A 20387-nucleotide genomic window follows, 5' to 3' on the forward strand; every position below is an offset into this window, starting at 1 on the left:
TCTTTGTTTTATCAGTAGAGATTATCAACCCCAGGTCCTGACACGAGGCTAGTACATGATTAAGAATGTTTTGGGTGTTGGAGAATCCGGTGGTGTGAATCATTATATCATCAGCAAAACTAATCACATAATTATGGGGCTGACTAGGCATAGCATTAAGTAATGCATTAATTAGAATATTGAACAGTGTGGGACTGAGCACACCTCCCTGTGGGGTTCCTAATTCAAAGTCTTTAGTTACACTTCTATGTCCCTGGAACAACACAGACGATTTTCTGTTGGACAGGTAGCCTTTAATCCAGCGGAGAAGCCATCCTCCAACATCCATTCTGGCAAGTTCACTAATTATTACATGTCGGTTGGCTACATCGAAAGCGGATTTAAGGTCAAGGAAGGTAGTGTAGGAACTGTCAGTGTGCAGGGTGAGAAAGGTGGCTATGCAATGATGCACGCTCCTTCCATGCATGAAACCATGTAACCGGGGAGACAAAAATTGTTTGATTCTGTACATGAGACGATTAAGAATCATTCTCTCAAATGTTTTACACAAGCAGCTAGTAAGAGATATTGGGCGAAATGCATTTTGTTGATTGGGCTTAGGAATTGGAATGATGAGGCTGTTGGTCCAAGATTGAGGGAGCTCCCCAGTTACATAGCTCATGTTATATAATTCAAGTAATGGATTACCTGGTACTCGACACAGCAATCTGAGTATGTTGTAAGTAATACCATCCTCACCAGGCGACGTGGAGTTGCCCTTAGTGACAAGTGAAAATTTGTGTATGCAATAATTTCACCAAAATCATTTTGAACCTAACGAAAAAAATATATTTCACTGTGTTTGTTTAGTATTAAATTACTCTAAACAAATCTAAAATATATTTACATGGGTTAGGCTAAAATAAATTGCTCTTGTTATAATAAGGTTAGGTAAATTTTCTAAGATTCTTTTGGTGCAAAATTAAAAATGTTTACATTAACATTAATGAAAAAAATATATCTTTAAACGTATAAGAGAAAATTTTAGAAAGGACTTAATTTTAAATGAGTTCTTGCTAATTGACCAGTTTTACATATTCGGCACGACATATATATATATATATATATATATATATATATATATATATATATATATATATATATATATATATATATATATATATATATATATATATATATATATATATATTACTGGAGTACTCACAATTTCTGTAAATACTATGCTTGGCAACTTGCATAATCTTACTCGTGGTGCCCTGAACTCACACACTTAAGTGATAACCACAGACCAGCTTGGTGTGACACGCTCTTCCACTCTCTCCTCCGAGGAGTCCCGTCAAAATCTTGTACTTTTGTTAGTCCGGTGATCATCCTTCCCTTCAAAGAATCCTGTGATCAACTTGTTCTTCAGTGATGTGATCAATCTGTTCAAAAAAGTCTCCTGATCAACCTATTCTTCAAAGAGTTCTGTGATCAACCTGTTCTTCAAAGACTAGTGAGATCACCCTCAACTCTAAATAGTTCTGTGAACTACCAAATATGGAAATAGTTCTGAGAAGTACCCTTACTCCAAATTGTCGCGTGTAAAGCCCTGCAGTCAAACGTCTCTCTACCAACAAACAACGTTTCTCCTTAAAAAGTAAGTATATTATTTATATAGACTCATGAATGTTGTTGTATCAATGTGTAATGACTACTTCTCAACGGCAAGCTATAACCACATGGAGACAAACAGAGGATAGAGTTTGGCTCACAAACGAAAGGATCCAGGTTCGAATACTGGGCTAAACGGGAAGTAAGATCAAGTCTCCTTACAGAGATTTGCTAGCTGTTACCTTATCTGTGTAGGTCTTGTATAAGTTGTATCATCTACTTGTGGAAACAAAGATTATCAGGGTTAAGGCCACGTATGTAATGAAATATGACAGGGAAACCCATCCTGTGGTTGGTAGTCACCCCATACCCATCCTGTGGACGGTAGTTACCCCATACCCATCCTGTGGACGGTAGTCACCCCATACCCATTCTGTGGTTGATAGTCACCCCATACCCATCCTGTGGTTGATAGTCACACCATACCCATTCTGTGGTTGATAGTCACCCCATACCCATTCTGTGGTTGATAGTCACCCCATACCCATCCTGTGGTTGATAGTCACACCATACCCATTCTGTGGTTGATAGTCACCCCATACCCATCCTGTGGTTGGTAGTCACCCCATACCCATCCTGTGGACGGTAGTCACCCCATACCCATCCCGTAGATGGCAGTCACCCCATACCCATCCTGTGGTTGGTAGTTACCCCATACCCATCCTGTGGTTGGTAGTTACCCCATACCCATCCTGTGGTTGGTAGTTACCCCATACCCATCCTGTGGTTGGTAGTCACCCCATACCCATCCTGTGGTTGGTAGCACCCCATACCCATCCTGTGGATGGTAGTCACCCCATACCCATCCTGTCGTTGGTAGTCACCCCATACCCATCCTGTGGATGGTAGTCACCCCATACCCATCCTGTGGATGGTAGTCACCCCATACCCATCCCGTAGATGGCAGTCACCCCATACCCATCCTGTGGTTGGTAGTCACCCCATACCCATCCTGTGGACGGTAGTCACCCCATACCCATCCTGTGGACGGTAGTCACCCCATACCCATCCTGTGGTTGGTAGTCACCCCATACCCATCCTGTGGACGGTAGTCACCCCATACCCATCCTGTGGACGGTAGTCACCCCATACCCATCCTGTGGATGGTAGTCACCCCATACCCATCCTGTGGATGGTAGCACCCCATACCCATCCTGTGGATGGTAGTCACCCCATACCCATCCCGTAGATGGCAGTCACCCCATACCCATCCTGTGGTTGGTAGTCACCCCATACCCATCCTGTGGACGGTAGTCACCCCATACCCATCCTGTGGACGGTAGTCACCCCATACCCATCCTGTGGTTGGTAGTCACCCCATACCCATCCTGTGGACGGTAGTCACCCCATACCCATCCTGTGGTTGGTAGTCACCCCATACCCATCCTGTGGATGGTAGTCACCCCATACCCATCCTGTGGATGGTAGCACCCCATACCCATCCTGTGGATGGTAGTCACCCCATACCCATCCTGTGGATGATAGTCACCCCATACCCATCCTGTGGATGGTAGCACCCCATACCCATCCTGTGGACGGTAGTCACCCCATACCCATCCTGTGGATGGTAGCACCCCATATCCATCCTGTGGATGGTAGTCACCCCATACCCATCCTGTGGATGGTAGTCACCCCATACCCATCCTGTGGATGGTAGTCACCCCATACCCATCCTGTGGATGGTAGTCACCCCATACCCATCCTGTGGATGGTAGTCACCCCATACCCATCCCGTAGATGGCAGTCACCCCATACCCATCCTGTGGATGGTAGCACCCCATACCCATCTTGTGGATGGTAGTCACCTCATACCCATCTTGTGGATGGTAGTTACCCCATACCCATCTTGTGGATGGTAGTTACCCCATACCCATCTTGTGGATGGTAGTCACCCCATACCCATCCTGTGGATGGTAGCACCCCATACCCATCCTGTGGATGGTAGTCACCCCATACCCATCCTGTGGATGGTAGCACCCCATACCCATCCTGTGGATGGTAGTCACCCCATACCCATCCTGTGGATGGTAGCACCCCATACCCATCCTGTGGATGGTAGTCACCCCATACCCATCCTGTGGATGGTAGTGACACCATACCCATCCTGTGGGTGGTAATCGCCCCATACCCATCCTGTGGGTGGTAGTCACCCCATACCCATCCTGTGGATGGTAGTCTCCCCATACCCATCCTGTGGATGGTAGTCACCCCATACCCATCCTGTGAATGGTAGTCCCCCATACCCATCCTGTAGGGGGTACTCACCCCATCCCCATCCTGTGGGTAGTAATCACTCCATACCCTCTTATGGGGTTCTTTTGAGGAGCCATGGTAGCTTGATTGCTAACACCCTCAGCTCACACGCTAAAGTCCGTGGTTCGACCCCGGTACGGGTGGAAACATTTGAACATGTCTCCTTATGTAGTATGGGAATACCTTCCTAGTATTGTGCAGCAACTGAAATACATAATAATAATAATAATAATAATAATTATTATTATTATTATTATTATTTTACTGTTTGGTAATAATAATAATAATAATAATAATAATAATAATAATAATAATAATAATAATAATAATAATAATAATTATTATTATTATTATTATTTTACTGTTTGGTAGTAATAATAATAATAATAATAACAATAATAATAATATATTTATTTACTACAAGTACATGTACAAGGTATACAGACCATAGCTGACATCAATGACATACTACTATATAGAAAGCCTCTTGTTATGCTGAGCATTTCGGGTAAATTAGTTCAGTTTTATCCCGGGATGGGATCCACACCAGTCGACTAACTTCCAGGTACCTATTTTACTGATGGGGAACATAGACAACCAGTGTAAAGAAACACTACCAATGTTTCTACCCTCGCTGGGAATCGAACCCAGACCCTTCGCCATGTGAAGCGAGAGCTTTAGCCACTAGGCCCCGGGGAACAGTAAGAGGGACACTGTGAGATAGGAGACTATTCACCTCACCACTTGAGTTAAAGGAGACATATCAATGAATATAATAAGATTAAACATACTGACCTCAATACTTGTTCGTGTGATAATGTTAATATGGTTATTTTAGAATTTTATGTGACTGCTGGGTCATAGTTGGTGGCCACAAACACAGATATGTCATAGAAGTGTTACCTCTGAAATCTTCCCATTAGAAGCCTCGTAGATCAATAGTATAGTGCTGGATGTGCTATGTATCATTACAACGTTTCGAGTCTCCGCCCATTCTTGTTTATTCATATCAGATCATTATTAACTGGTAGTTACAGTAAGAGGTAGACATGATACAAGGCTAATGCCATCAGTGGGCATGAGAGAAGTGAAATTTATTAAATTAAAGGAGGTAGAAAAAGTAAAATATAAGCAATTATCGGAAGAAAAGTGTGGAGGACCAGTGAGAGTACACTGAGGAGGAGGCAAAGACGGTATGTGAAAGATTTAAGAACGCAATGTTAGAGTGCGCAGCAGAAGTTGGTGGGTAGAGGAGAGTCGGTGCGACTCTCCTCTATCCATTCCACCAGTCGTTCCGACTGGTGGAATAAAGGTAAAGAGTGTGGCATGGGAGAAAAAGTTAGTATGTTAGAGCTTCTCGCAATGTAAAAGTGATATACTGAGGGAGGAGTATATGGAGAATAAAAGAGAGATTAAAAGAGTAGTGAGAGTTTAAAAGGGAGCCAGTGAAAGAATGGGCGAAGTTCTATCAACAAATTTTGCTGAGAATAAGAAAAGGCTTGAGAGATTAAAAAGTTGAGAATGCTTTGGGTAAAAATGGACTTTGCAGTTCAATATGTTCATAATAAGGGAGTAAAGTATTTAGAGATTGGCAGAGAGCATACATAGTTCCACTGAAAAAGATAAAGAGGGATAGAAGAGAGTTTAAGAATTATAGCGAAACAAACCTGTATACAAGACTTTGAAAATAGCAATAAATGATATGCCCATGCACTCTGCCCCAGAACCAGGCTCGTAGAACTCCGTGTTCATCAAGAACTGTAAGGGGCCCCTTTCACGTGCCTTTAGTATTCTATGCAGAGGGAGCATCCCACAGTCACTAAAAACAACAGACAGCCCCACTCCACAAAGGTGGCAGTAAAACAATTGCGAAGCATTACTATGCAGAGGGAGCATCCCACAGTCACTAAAAACAACAGACAGCCCCACTCCACAAAGGTGGCAGTAAAACAATTGCGAAGCATTACTGACCAATAGCACTAACATCACACATCATAAAAATCTTTGAAAATGTTCTAAGAAGCAAGTTCGTCACCCACTGTGATACCCATATTTTACACAACCCAGGGCACCATGGGTTTAGATTAGGTTACTCCTGCCTGTTCCGACTACTGGACCACTATGACATGGTCTTGGATGCTATGAAGGACAAACAAAATATAGATGAAGTATACGCAGACTTTACGAATGCCTTCGACAAGTGCGATCATGGTTTAATAGCACATGAAATACTTGATAAAGGATTAACAGGAAAAGTTGGTAGATGGATCTACCGAGGCCTGGTCACAGACCGGGCCATGGGGGCGTTGACCCCCGAAACACTCTCCAGGTATAATTTCCTAACAACTAGAACACAAAGAGTAATAATAGAGTAAAGTCAGAGGAGGCGACAGTGAAAAGCTCTGTTCCACAAGGCACAATACTTCTCCCTTCCTGTTCCTCATCCTCATAACTGACATAGGGATGGAAGCCACACACCGTGTCTTCCTTTGCCGATGATACCCGAATTTGCATAACAGTTCCATCCATCGAAGGAACTGCAGGTCTCCAAACGGACATTAACCAAATCTTTAAATGGGCCACAGAAAACAATATGAAGTTCAGTGAAGATAAATTTCTATTACTCTGATATGGAAAACTTGAGGAAATTAAAACTGTATCGGTGTATAAAATAAATTTCAACCACAGTCACACAATAGAGCGAAAAAACTAATGTGAAGGAACTGAGAGTGATAATGTCACAGGATCTCACTTTCAAAGATCGCAACAATGTATTCACCACACCTGCTAGGAAAATGATAGGATTTAGCATGAAAAGTTTCAGTACTAGGGATGCTAAGCCCATGATGATTTTCTTCGAATCATTTGTTCTCTAGGCTGGAATACTGTTGTACAATAACGGCCCCTTTCAAGGCAGGTGAAATTGCAGACATAGAGAATGTACAGAGAACTTTCACGGCTCAGATAAGTATGAAAAAGTACCTAAATTACTAACCGTTGAAGTCCCTTGATTTGTATTGGCTGGAATGTAGGCGAGAAAGATACATAATATACTTGGAAAATCCTAGAGGGACTAGTCCCAAATTTGCACATGAAAATCACTCCCTATGAAAGCAAAAGACTCGGCAGGAGATGCAACAACTCTCAATGAAAAGCAGTGGTGCCACGAAAACTCCAAGATATAACACAATAAGTGTCAGTGGCTCAAGACTGTTTAACTGCCTCCCAACATACATAAGGGGGATTACCAAAAGACCCCTGGGTGTCTTCAAGAAGACGCTGGACAGGCACCTGAAGTCAGTACCTGACCAGCCGGGCTGTTGTTCGTACGTCGGTTTGCGTGTGGCCAGCAGTAACAGCCTGGCTGATCAGCCCCTGATCCACCATGAGGCGTGGTCACAGACTGGGCCGCGGTGACTTTGTTATATACACTTGGAATATACCCTTTCCAGGTATACTCCAGATGTATAAAACAATCTTCGATAAAATATACCTATAAATTTTTTTTTTTTTGTGCTGACTTCTGTAAATATTATGTTTGGCAACCTGGAGAATCTTACTCTTGGTACTCTGAACACACACACACACCTAAGAACATAAGAAAGAAGGAACACTGCAGCAGGCCTACTGACCCATGCGAAGCAGGTCCATGTCCCACCCCCCCCGGATTAGCCCAATGACCCACCTAGTCAGCTCACTTCCACTTCAGTGGTCAGTCGTCACGTGAGGTCACAGACCCTGAGCTGCTTTGGGGATTAGCGTGGACGGTTACAAAGCATGGCTTGCTTTTGCAGTGTTTTAAAAATTGAGGTTGGAGAGTTGAAGGAGGAGGTCTTGCTTCTCCAGGAGGAGATTAGGAGGCTGAAGGTCCACCTCAGTGGGTCTGGGAGAGAGTGTGAGGTGGCTGGAGTTGTGGGGAATGAGGCTTCTAGCAGTGAGGTGCAGTCTGTCTCTCGCTGTGAGGAGGCTGTAGGTGGGGAGGTAGCAACGGCTACCAGCAGTGAGGTGCAGTCCAGCACCTGCTACAAGTGGCGAGTGGTAACCAGTAATGGGAGGAGAATCAGAATAAGGAAGCTAAGAGTGAAGATCTGAAGGTAGGAAATCGCTTCTCTATTCTTCAGGATGAATGTGCTTCAGTGGCCAGTGAAAGTAAGGGTACTACTGCCCCTGCTAACAGAGGTAAGCGCATTCTTGTGGTTGGTGACTCTCAGGTAAGATATATTGACCATGCTTTTTGTAATAGGAATAAGAAGATGAGAGATAGAGTGTGCTTCCATGGAGCTGGTGTTGGGGACATAGTTAACAGGCTGGATAATATCATGTCAGGTAATGGGAACAAGCCCATTATCTGTCTCAGTGCTGGTGGAAATGATATTGGGAAAGGTAGGAGAGAAGAGCTGCTAGATAAGTACAGGTCAGCTATAGATTTCATTAAGTCTAAGGGAGGGGTCCCAATCATATGTAGCATCTTGCCTAGAAGGGGAGTAGGAAATGAATGGTTGTCTAGGGCAATTGGTGTAAATTGCTGGCTAGACAGATACTGCAAGGAACTTGCAATCCCATTCATTGACAACTGGAACAACTTTTATGGCAAACATGATATGTATGCAAGGGATGGGGTACATCTCTCTGGGGCTGGGGTAGTAGCACTTGCAAACTCAATTGAGAAGGCCATTGGTGAAATGCCTATGATTTTAAACTGATAGAAGATAGAGGTATGGGTGTGTGTGGGAAACAAGCAGGTTGCAATACTAGGGTTGGAAACAGTAAATGTATAAAAGGCATTCAGCATGAAGTTATAAATAAAGGCAATAGATCAGGTCAGCAAACAAAGGGGGACAGCAGAGGGCAGCAAGGGACTAGCTCCCTTAAGGTTTACTATACTAATAGCAGGAGTGTAAGAAATAAGATAGATGAGCTAAGATTAATTGCAAGTGCAGGAAACATAGATATTATTGCTATAACAGAGACCTGGCTCAATCTGAAAGATAGAGAGATGCCCTCTGAATGTCACATACAAGGCTATAAATTATTCCACACTGACAGGGTCAACAGGAAGGGTGATGGAGTAGCGATGTATGTCAGAGACAATTTAAATTGTTGTGTTAGACAAGATATAAAATTAGAAGCGTCGGCCACTGAATCTGTTTGGTTACAGCTTCTCGATGGCCGAGAAAAACTAATTTTGGGTGTGATTTACAGGGCCCCAAATCTTGATAGGGAGTGCAGTAAACTTCTATGGGACGAAATTCGTAAGGCATCTACATACGAAAATGTTGTGCTAATGGGAGATTTCAACTATAGACAGATTGACTGGAGCAATTTGACAGGAAATTTAGAGTCAGGCGACTTTCTTGATACAATCCAGGATTGTTTTTTAAAACAGTTTGTGACAGAGCCAACTAGGGGAAATAACCTCCTTGACCTTGTTCTTGCCAGTAGGGAAACACTAATTAATAATCTTGAGGTTAATGATGAGCTTGGGGAAAGTGATCACAAATCACTCATTTTTAATATATCATGGAATTCCCCTAATAATGGCAATCAAGTCTCCGTCCCTGACTTTCGCTTGGCTGATTTCATAGGACTGAAAAATTACTTAGGTGGGCTGAACTGGAATGACCTGACTAAGGGTCAGATAGGTGGTGATGGTTGCCGATATGACACTTTCCAGGGCACAGTTCTAGCTGCTCAGTGAAATTATATTCCAAATAGGGAAATCAGATCAAACAAAAATGATCCTAAATGGATGAACAATAGATTAAAATATCTGATTGGTCAAAAGAGAGGAATATATAGGCAAATCAAAAGAGGAGAGGGGCAATTAAGAAATCGATATATTCAGTTAAAGAGAGAAATAAAAAAGGGAATTAGAAAAGCAAAAAGAGATTATGAGGTTAAAGTTGCAAGAGAATCGAAGACTAACCCAAAAGGATTCTTTCAGGTATACAGAAGTAAGATCAGGGACAAGATAGGCCCACTCAAAAGTTCCTCGGGTCAGCTCACTGACAGTGATAAGGAAATGTGTAGAATTTTTAACACATACTTCCTCTCAGTTTTTACACAGGAGGATACCAGCGATATTCCAGAAATGATAAATTATGTAGAACAGGACGATAATAAACTATGCACGATTAGGGTCACAAGTGACATGGTCCTTAGGCAAATAGATAAATTAAAACCTAACAAATCCCCAGGCCCTGATGAACTGTATGCAAGGGTTCTAAAGGAATGTAAAGAGGAGCTTAGCAAACCTTTGGCTAATCTTTTCAACATATCACTACAAACTGGCATGGTGCCAGATAAGTGGAAAATAGCAAATGTGATACCTATTTTCAAAGCAGGTGACAGGTCCTTAGCTTCGAACTATAGACCAATAAGCCTAACCTCCATAGTGGGAAAATTTATGGAATCAATAATTGCCGAGGCAGTTCGTAGCCACCTTGAAAAGCATAAATTAATCAACGAATCTCAGCATGGTTTTACAAAGGGGCGTTCCTGCCTTACGAATTTATTAACTTTTTTCACTAAGGTATTTGAGGAGGTAGATCATGGTAATGAATATGATATTGTGTATATGACGTCAGTAAGGCTTTTGACAGGGTCCCACATCAGAGACTATTGAGGAAAATTAAGGCACATGGAATAGGAGGAGAAATTTTTTCCTGGATAGAGGCATGGTTGACAAATAGGCAGCAGAGAGTTTGCATAAATGGGGAGAAATCAGAGTGGGGAAGCGTCACGAGCGGTGTTCCACAGGGGTCAGTGTTGGGCCCCCTGCTGTTCACAATCTACATAAACGACATAGATGAGGGCATAAAGAGCGACATCAGCAAGTTTGCCGATGACACCAAAATAGGCCGTCGAATTCATTCTGACGAGGACATTAGAGCACTCCAGGAAGATTTGAATAGACTGATGCAGTGGTCGGAGAAGTGGCAGATGCAGTTTAATATAGACAAATGCAAAGTTCTAAATGTTGGACAGGACAATAACCATGCCACATATAAACTAAATAATGTAGATCTTAATATTACAGATTGCGAAAAAGATTTAGGAGTTCTGGTTAGCAGTAATCTGAAACCAAGACAACAGTGCATAAGTGTTTGCAATAAAGCTAATAGAATCCTTGGCTTCATATCAAGAAGCATAAATAATAGGAGTCCTCAGGTTGTTCTTCAACTCTATACATCCTTGGTTAGGCCTCATTTAGATTATGCTGCACAGTTTTGGTCACCGTATTACAGAATGGATATAAATGCTCTGGAAAATGTACAAAGGAGGATGACAAAGTTGATCCCATGTATCAGAAACCTTCCCTATGAGGATAGACTAAGGGCCCTGAATCTGCACTCTCTAGAAAGACGTAGAATTAGGGGGGATATGATTGAGGTGTATAAATGGAAGACAGGAATAAATAAAGGGGATGTAAATAGTGTGCTGAAAATATCTAGCCTAGACAGGACTCGCAGCAATGGTTTTAAGTTGGAAAAAATCAGATTCAGGAAGGATATAGGAAAGTACTGGTTTGGTAATAGAGTTGTGGATGAGTGGAACAAACTCTCAAGTACAGTTATAGAGGCCAGAACCTTGGATAAATACATGAGTGGATGTGGGTGGGTGTGAGTTGGACCTGATAGCTTGTGCTACCAGGTCGGTTGCCGTGTTCCTCCCTTAAGTCAATGTGACCTGACCTGACTAGGTTGGGTGCATTGGCTTAAGCCGGTAGGAGACTTGGACCTGCCTCGCATGGGCCAGTAGGCCTTCTGCAGTGTTCCTTCGTTCTTATGTTCTTAAGGAAGGAGCACGGCATCAGACCTAGTAGCACAAGCTAGTCAGGTCCAACTCACACCCACCTACACCCACTCATGCATTTATCTAACCCATTTTTAAAACTACACAACGTTTTAGCCTCTATAACTGTACTCGGGAGTTTGTTCCATTCATCCACAACTCTGTTACCAAACCAGTGTTTTCCTATATCCTTCCTGAATCTGAATTTTTCCAACTTGAAACCATTGCTGCGAGTCCTGTCTTGGCTGGAAATTTTCAGCACGCTATTTACATCCCCTTTATTTATTCCTGTTTTCCATTTATACACCTCAGTCATATCCCCCCTAATTCTACGCCTTTCTAGAGAGTGCAGATTCAGGGCCCTCAGTCTATCCTCATAGGGAAGATTTCTGATACATGAGATCAACTTTGTCATCCTCCTCTGTACGTTTTCCAGTGCATTTGTATCCATTCTGTAATACGGTGACCAGAACTGTGCAGCATAATCTAAATAAGGCCTAACCAAGGATATATAGAGCTGAAGAATAATCTGAGGACTTCTATTATTTATACTTCTAGATACGAAGCCAAGAATTCTGTTAGCTTTATTGAGAACACTAATGCACTGTTGTCTTGGGTTTAGATTACTGCTAACCAGAACTCCTAAATCCTATTTGCAATCAGTATTAAGATCTACATTATTTAGTTTATATGTCGCATGGTTATTTTCCTGTCCAACATTTACAACTTTGCATTTGTCTATATTAAACTGCATCTGCCACTTCTCTGACCATTGCATCAGTCTATTCAAATCATCCTGGAGTGCTCTAGTGTCGTCATTAGAATGAATTGGCCGACCTATTTTGGTGTCATCAGCAAATTTGCTTATGTCACTATTTATTCCCTCATCTATGTCGTTTACCTAAATTGTGAGCAACAACGGGCCCAACAATGACCCCTGAAGAAAACCGCTTGTGACGTGCCCCCATTCTGATTTCTCCCCATTTATGCAAACTCTGCTGCCTATTTGTCAGCCATGCCTCTACCAGGGAAAAAAATTTTCCTATTCCGTGTGCCTTAAGTTTCCTCAATAGCCTCTATTGAAAGCCTTAATGAAGTCCATATACACCATATCATATTCATTACCATGATCTACCTCCTCAAACACCTTAGTGAAAAAATTCAGTAAATTCGTAAGACAGGAACGTCCCTTTGTAAAACCGTGTTGAGATTCATTAATCAATTGATGCCTATCAAGATGGCTACAAATTGCTTCGGCAATTATTGATTCCATAAATTTACCAACTATGGAGGTAAGGCTTATTGGTCTGTAGTTCGAGGCTAAGGACCTGTCACCTGCCTTGTAAACAGGTATCACATTTGCCATTTTCCACTTATCAGGCATTATGCCAGTTTGTAGTGATATGTTGAAAAGATTAGCCAAAGGTATGCTAAGTTCCTCTTTATATTCCTTTAAAACCCTTGCAAACAGTTCATCAGGGCCTGGGAATTTCTTAGGTTTTTATTTCTCTATTTGTCCGAGGACCATGTCACTAGTTACCACAACTGTCCTGTTCTACATAATCTATTATTTAAGGAATTTCGCTAGTATTTTCCTGGGTGAAAACTGAGAGGAAGTAAGTATTGAAAATTTCACACATATCCTTATCACTGTCGGTGATCTGACCTGAGTTACTCTTAAGTGGGCCTATCTTGTCCCAAATCTTACTTCTGTATACTTGAAAAAACCTTTTTGGGTTAGTCTTCGAATCCCTTGCTACCTTAGCCTCATAATCCCTTTTTGCTTTTCTTATTCCTTTTTTTATTTCTCTCTTTAATTGAATATATTTTCTTAACTGCCCATCCCCTTTTTTCATACGCCTATATGTCTCTCTCTTGACCAATGAGATGTTTTAATCTATTGTTCATCCATTTGGGATAATTTTTGTTACATCTAATTTTCCTACTCAGAACAAAAGTTGTCTGGGCAGCTACAACTATGCTCTGAAAAACGTCGTATTGGCAACCAAGATCACCTCCCTGATCCATAGTCAAGTCATCCCAATTTAGCCCACACAGGTAATTTCTCAGTCCCATGAAATTGATCAAGCAAAAGTCTGGGACAGAAACTTGATTGCAGTTATCTGGGTAATTCCATGATATATTGAAACTAAGTGATTTGTGATCATTTTCCCCAAGCTCATCATTAACCTCAAGATTATTAATTAGTAATTCTTTGTTGGCAAGAACCAAGTCAAGCAGATTGTTTCCTCTAGTTGGTTCTGTCATAAACTGTTCTAAAAAGCAATCCTGAACCGTATCAAGAAAGTCACTAGACTCAAGATTTCCTGTCGTATTGTTCCAATCAATTTGTCTAAAGGTAAAATCTTCCATTAACACAACATTCATATCTAGATGCCTTATGAATTTCGTCCCATAACAGCTTATTGCACTCCCTGTCAAGGTTTGGGTGCCTATAAATCACACCCAAAATTAATTTATCATGACCCTCGAGAAACTCTAGCCAAACAGATTCTGTGTCTGATGTTTCTAATCTTATATCATGTCTAAGACAACGATTTAAATTATCTCTGACACATCGCCACTCCACCACCCTTCCTGTTGACCCTATCAGTGTGGAATAGTTTTTAACCCTGTATGTTGCATTCAGAAGGCATTTCTCATTTCTCTCTGTTATGCAATAATATCTATATTTCACTTGCAAGTTGAACCAGGTCTCTGTTATAGCTAAAGGTTGAGACAATAATATCTATATTACCTGCACTTGCAAGTAATCTTAGCTCATCTATCTTATTTCTTAGACTCTTCAATACTATTTGTATACGTGTCGGTTTAAACCTTAAGGGAGCTAGTCACTCGTTGCCCTCTCTCTGTTGATCAATTGATTTGCCATTACTAGCAACTTTATTTTGAATATTGTCTTTTAAACATATCCCTGAGGTATCCTGGTAATATCTGCTGTTTTCAACCCTAACACTGCAGCCTGACTGTTTCCCACAAACACCCATACCTCTATAATCTATCAGTTTAACGTCCTAGACAAGTCATCAATTACTCCCTCAATTGAATTGGCTAATGCAACCACTCCAGCCCCAGAGAGATGAACCCCATCCCTTGCATACATATCACGTTTGCCATAGAATTTGTCCCAGTTATCAATGAATGAGATTGCAAGTTCCTTGTAGTACCTGTCAAGCCAGCAATTTCTACCAATTACCCTAGACATCCATTCACTGCCCACTCCCTTTCTAGGCAAGATGCTACATATGACTGGGATCCCTCCCTTAGACCTAACTACTTCTATGGCTGACCTGTACTTATCTAGCAGCTCCTCTCTACTGCCCTTCCCAATGTCATTACCCCCAGCACTAAGACAGATAATGGGCTTGTTCCCATTACCTGACATAATATTATCCAACCTGCTGACTGTCACCAACACCAGCTCCTGGGAGGCACACCCTCTGTCTGACCTATCTCTGTTACAAAAAGCACGGTCCATATATCTTACCTGAGAATCTCCTACAATTAGAATATTCTTACCTTGATTAGCAGGGGAATCAGTGGTACCTTCAACCTCACTAACCACTGAAGTACACTCGTCCTGGATAACAGAATCGATTTCCTACCTTCACATCTTCTCAATTAACCCTCATCTTCCTTCTTCCTGAACTGTGAACCACTTGCCACTTAAAGCAGCTGCCACTCTCACTGCTGGTGTCCATTTCCTCCTTACCAGCTAAATCCATCTCAAACTCACTCCCAAACCCAACTAGGCGAAGCTTCAGCCTCCTATTTTCCTCCTGAAGAAGTAGAATTTTCTTCAATACTTGAACCTGAGATTCTAAAACACTACAACAAGCCATAGTGCTCGGTAACACCCCATGCTAACTCCCAGAGAGCTTAGGCAGGTATGACCGCACGTGACCACTGACCAAACTCAGGTGATAACCACAGACCAGCTTGCTGTAACCCACTCTTCCACTCTCTCCTCTGAGGAGTTCCATAAAAGTCTTATGATCATCCTTTACTTCAAAGAGACTTGTAATCAACTTATTCTTCAAAGAGTCATTATATCAACGTGTCCAAACAGTTCTGTGAACTACCTACTATCCAAACAGTTCCGTGGACTACCTACTATGCAAACAGTTCCATGAACTACCTACTATCCAAACAGTTCCATGAACTACCTACTATCCAAACAGTTCTTTGAACTACCTACTAAAAAGTAAGTATATTATTCATAAAGACTCATGAATGTTGCTGTGTCAATGTATAATGATTATTTCTCAACGGGAAGCTATAAGTACATGGAGACAAATAGAAGATAGTAAACTTGTCTATTTCAACCTGTAATCGAGGATTGAACACCTTGGAGAGCATCCCAGTTGTTGATTTAACTATTCAAGCAAAATTTCTGTCTTGTTTGATATATCAGTATGAGTTATATCCTCCCACTGATTTATAAATGTTTTACTTGGCGAGACAGGGCAAGAGGTCAGGTATTAAAGTTATTTGCTAGTTATCTTATATGTGAAGATCATGTACAAGTTGAATCATGTCCTTGTAGAAACAGATTATGATGGCTCAGACAACGTAACGCAAAATGACAATCATATCATGTTGTGTGAATGGAGTATGACTCATACTACACTCACACTACATGCGTAGATAGGAAAATTTTCGGGCCTGTGATGAGCCACTGTTGTTGCACATTCAAGGCAGTCATGGCCCCATTGGAAGTTACATTATTATTATTATTATTATTATTATTATTATTATTATATGATTATTGCTTTTGCTATTTTTATAATTATTGTTGTCATAATCAAGCTAAACGTTAAGCCCATAAGGGTATTTGTAGCTGGTTGTCTCCACACATCGAGAAAGGTGGACCAAGCCTTCACTTCTCATTACACTGAATGACCCACACGAGTTATCTGTTTTTCACCATCACCCCACTCCACTCTTTCCACTATATGCTTAAAAAAAGGATCAAATGAAACTCATATTGACATTCCTGTTTTGCAGTGTGTGACAAACAAGAAAAAGGGGCAGTAAATGGCAGGCAAGCAGAAGGGGCAGTGAATGGCAAGCAAGCAGACAACGCAATAGAGAGGCAACAATTTGAAGCGGTGAATGAGGCTCCACAGAACACATATCGAAGTCTCATCACAGAGTCGCACGTCAAACAAGCTCTGAAGGCACAACAAGGCAGCAGTGCACAGCTGCTCTCATGGACTGTTACAGACTTCACTAACAAGGGCGACAACTACGCATGCGTCGTGACAAGTATAGATGTTCGTTATCATAAAGAAGGAAAAGACAGGAAAACCTCAATTGTAGCAAAATGTAATCCATGTCATATCCTCCCATTCTTCAATGAATTTTCTACCATAATTTTTCAGAAGGAGGTGGGGTATTACCTGGAGCTTTTGCCCTTACTCAACGCTCAGCTCAGTCGTGTAGGATGTGAACCAATACGGGCTCCTCACTGCTACTTTGCTCACTTGACTGAACAAAATGAAGTTATATTCCTTGAAGATTTGCGTCAGGAAGGTTTCAAAATGTTTGACCGTATGAAAGGAATGGACAAGGCCCACGCTGTCCTTGTCCTCAAGGAACTAGGTAAACTTCACGCTGCCTCTATCTTATATCAAAAAGAAACATCAACAGTTTTAGAAGACAAATACACATATATTCAGAAAGACTTTCAGTCTATGTTTGGAGAAGTCAACTTTAAGAAAATGCTTGTTTCATATACCGAGAATGCAGCAGAGATAGCAGAGAGAATCGTTGGATACAAAAAAATCGCTGATTGGTTGAAAGACTTTGCATCAAATAGCAGCGACGTCTTCCTGGAGCAGATAAAGAAGAGTCCTCCTTTTGATGTGCTTTGTCATGGTGACTGCTGGATCAACAACCTGTTGTTCAAGTAGGCATGAAATTATTATATTTGTGGGAAAGCCCTCAAACCCATAGTGGTCAGGCAGTCCCTAAGGGGAACCATATTTATTCAGGTTTGCCAAAGCCGGATTGTTATACTCTCGTCTCATGGGAGAGGCCAGAGGATTAAGTTCCTTGCGGAGGATCGAACCTAGGAGTCTTGCACACATACACAATGAGGGGTAGCTCCAATTTCTTTAACCAAGGGGGAGAGGGGGGCTCAATATTTCAGCCTCTGAGAGCCCTCTTCAGCTCATTATTAATTTCTTGTTATATTCATGACTCAAAGTTAATTTCTCCGTTTCCAATGACTAGTGTTCATTACACTTCCAACATTATATATTAATATTTACAATTAGATCACAATAAGCAAGTATTTTTTTTATTAACACTTCAGCCGTTTCCCACCAAGGTAGGGTGGCCCGAAAAATAAAAACTTTCACGATCATTCACTCCATCACTGTCTTGCCAGAGGCACGCTTACACTAGCTATGAAACTGCAACATTAACACCTCTCCTTCAGAGTGCAGGCACTGTACTTCCCATCTCCAGGACTCAAGTACAGCCTGCTGGTTTCCCTGAATCCCTTCATAAATATTACCTTGGTCACACTCCAACAGCACATCAAGTCCTAAAAACCACTTGTCTCCATTTGCTTCTAACACGCTCGCATACGCTTTCTGGAAGTCCAAGCCCCTCGCACACAAAACTTCCTTTACCCCTTTCCTCCAACCTTTCCTAGGCTGACCTCTACCCTGCCTTCCCTCCACTACAGATTTATACACTCTTGAAGTCTTTCAATTTTGTTCCATTCCTCTCTATATGTCCAAACCACCTCAACAACCCTTCCTCAGCCCTCTAATTTCCAAACTACGAATACTCTGCATTATATTCACACCACACATTGCCCTCAGACACGACATCTCCACTGCCTCCAGCCTTCTCCTTGTTACAACATTCTCCACCCATGCTTCACACCCAAGTAATGTTTTACTAAATAGTTTAACTACACTGAATATTAATTAAAGCACTTTTGTCATCTTTCAGGTAGATTCTGAAAGATTTTTTCTTGAAAATGTTGCCGAGACTTCATGAAACATTTGGAATTCAACTACAGTGGAACCTCTGTACTCAAACAATTTGGTATAATTTGGTACTCGATTGCTTTATTCGGTAAAAAAAAATTGCTCAGTAGTCTACCATTTGATCAGCACTCAACCAAACATGACCTGCTAGAACATGTGCGTCAGTTTCCCCACAGCTGTCGCTCAGTCCAAAACTCTGCTGAATTTCACTGAAAACTGGTTAGTGTGCTTGCCATGATGTAAACCCCGCCTCCACCTCTCCATATAATATGGCTTTTATTGCTAATTTCGGCATCTTTATTGTGCTTCTAGGTTATTTATCGTGTTTCTGATATCAAGCTGGAATGTGATAAACAGATAACCTTTATTACTAATATTAGCGTAATTACACAAAATAGTATTCGTGCCACCACTAGTATCCGGCTATCAAGACGACTCATCAGATACTGAATGCTCCTTCTGCTGGCCCCTCCCTCTCTCTCTCTCTCCTATGGCTCTTCCCACTTTGGGCCCCTCCTATATTACGCTTGCTTTCCATTCTAATTTTTTATTCACACAAAAAATAGATGATTTGTGAAACCATATTAGACCCACCAGTTGTCGTGTATTGGACGTGTGACATGATTTTTTTACTCTTGAACATCAGCAATAATCGGACATTTCTGATACTTTCAACTCAATATCAATTGAGGTACTTTTAGTCTGTAAACCATTCAAAATCATCTCTATTTCTGTAATATATCTTTTACTCTATCAAAATGAGACCATGAAAACAAGAATACAATAAAAAATATCATGTGAAAATACACAGCAAAGTCATTGTAAGTGTATTTTTGAGGGTCTGAAACGTATTAATCTAATTTACATTATTCCTTATGGGAAAAATTCGTACGGAACTTGAACAGATCGGCAATCGAACAGCCTTCTGGAACGAATTAAGTTCATGTACTGAAGTTCCACTATACTATCCACTCTGGTCAAATTCCATACAAACGAATAAACAAAAAGGTGGATGGGAGACTCTAACCGTGGTTCAGAGATTAACAGATCCAATGGTTTACAACTACGCCACTGGGCGGGACCACGCTTCGAGCCTCCCATCCACCTTTCTGTTTATTCAGCGACAGTCGTTTATTATGACTTAAAGTGACTTCCATGTAAATATTTATTCAACAGGTACGATGAGACAGGTGTCCCGGTCGATGTAAGACTGCTGGACTTCCAAATCAGTCGCAAAGCCTCGCCAGCCACAGACCTCAACTACTTCATGTACACCAGTTTCAATGGTCCTGAAAGGAAGGACAATTTGGAAACTTTCTTGAATGTTTACTATGAGTCCTTAAGAGAGGTGCTGGAGGCAGGAGGAACCAAAGCTGAGTTTACATCTCAGGAACTACGAGAGGAATATCACAAGAAGAACTTGTTTGGTTTGATAATGGCAATGATGGTTGTACCTGTTGTGGTGAGTCAGGCAGCGGATGTGATTGATCTGGATAATACAACCGAAGGAGAACATGAAACCTTTGTAGAGTATCTCAGGGAGAAAATGTTGAAACAACTGGATAGTAATCCACTGCTGCGACCCCGATTTATTTCTATATTTGATGAGATGTTAGAATATGGAGTAATATCTTAGGTGGTAATCTTAAACAGATCTTG

General features: G+C 41.4%; 1 protein-coding gene across 1 annotated transcript in view; it reads left to right on the forward strand.

The window, feature by feature from the left end:
* The first annotated feature begins 1266 nt into the window (after window positions 1–1266).
* Window positions 1267–20387, forward strand: part of LOC128697000 (uncharacterized oxidoreductase dhs-27) — a 19669-nt gene continuing 548 nt past the window's right edge. Inside the window, exons 1-3 of the mRNA XM_053788493.2 lie at window positions 1267–1639; window positions 16729–17632; window positions 19905–20387. The exon at window positions 19905–20387 is cut by the window's right edge and continues 548 nt beyond it. Coding sequence (XP_053644468.2) covers window position 1639; window positions 16729–17632; window positions 19905–20364 — 1365 coding nt within the window. The 5' untranslated portion in view covers window positions 1267–1638 and the 3' untranslated portion in view covers window positions 20365–20387. The remainder of the gene's footprint in view (window positions 1640–16728; window positions 17633–19904) is intronic.

Source organism: Cherax quadricarinatus, chromosome 49 (genome assembly GCF_038502225.1).
Source record: "Cherax quadricarinatus isolate ZL_2023a chromosome 49, ASM3850222v1, whole genome shotgun sequence".
NCBI lineage: Eukaryota > Metazoa > Arthropoda > Malacostraca > Decapoda > Parastacidae > Cherax > Cherax quadricarinatus.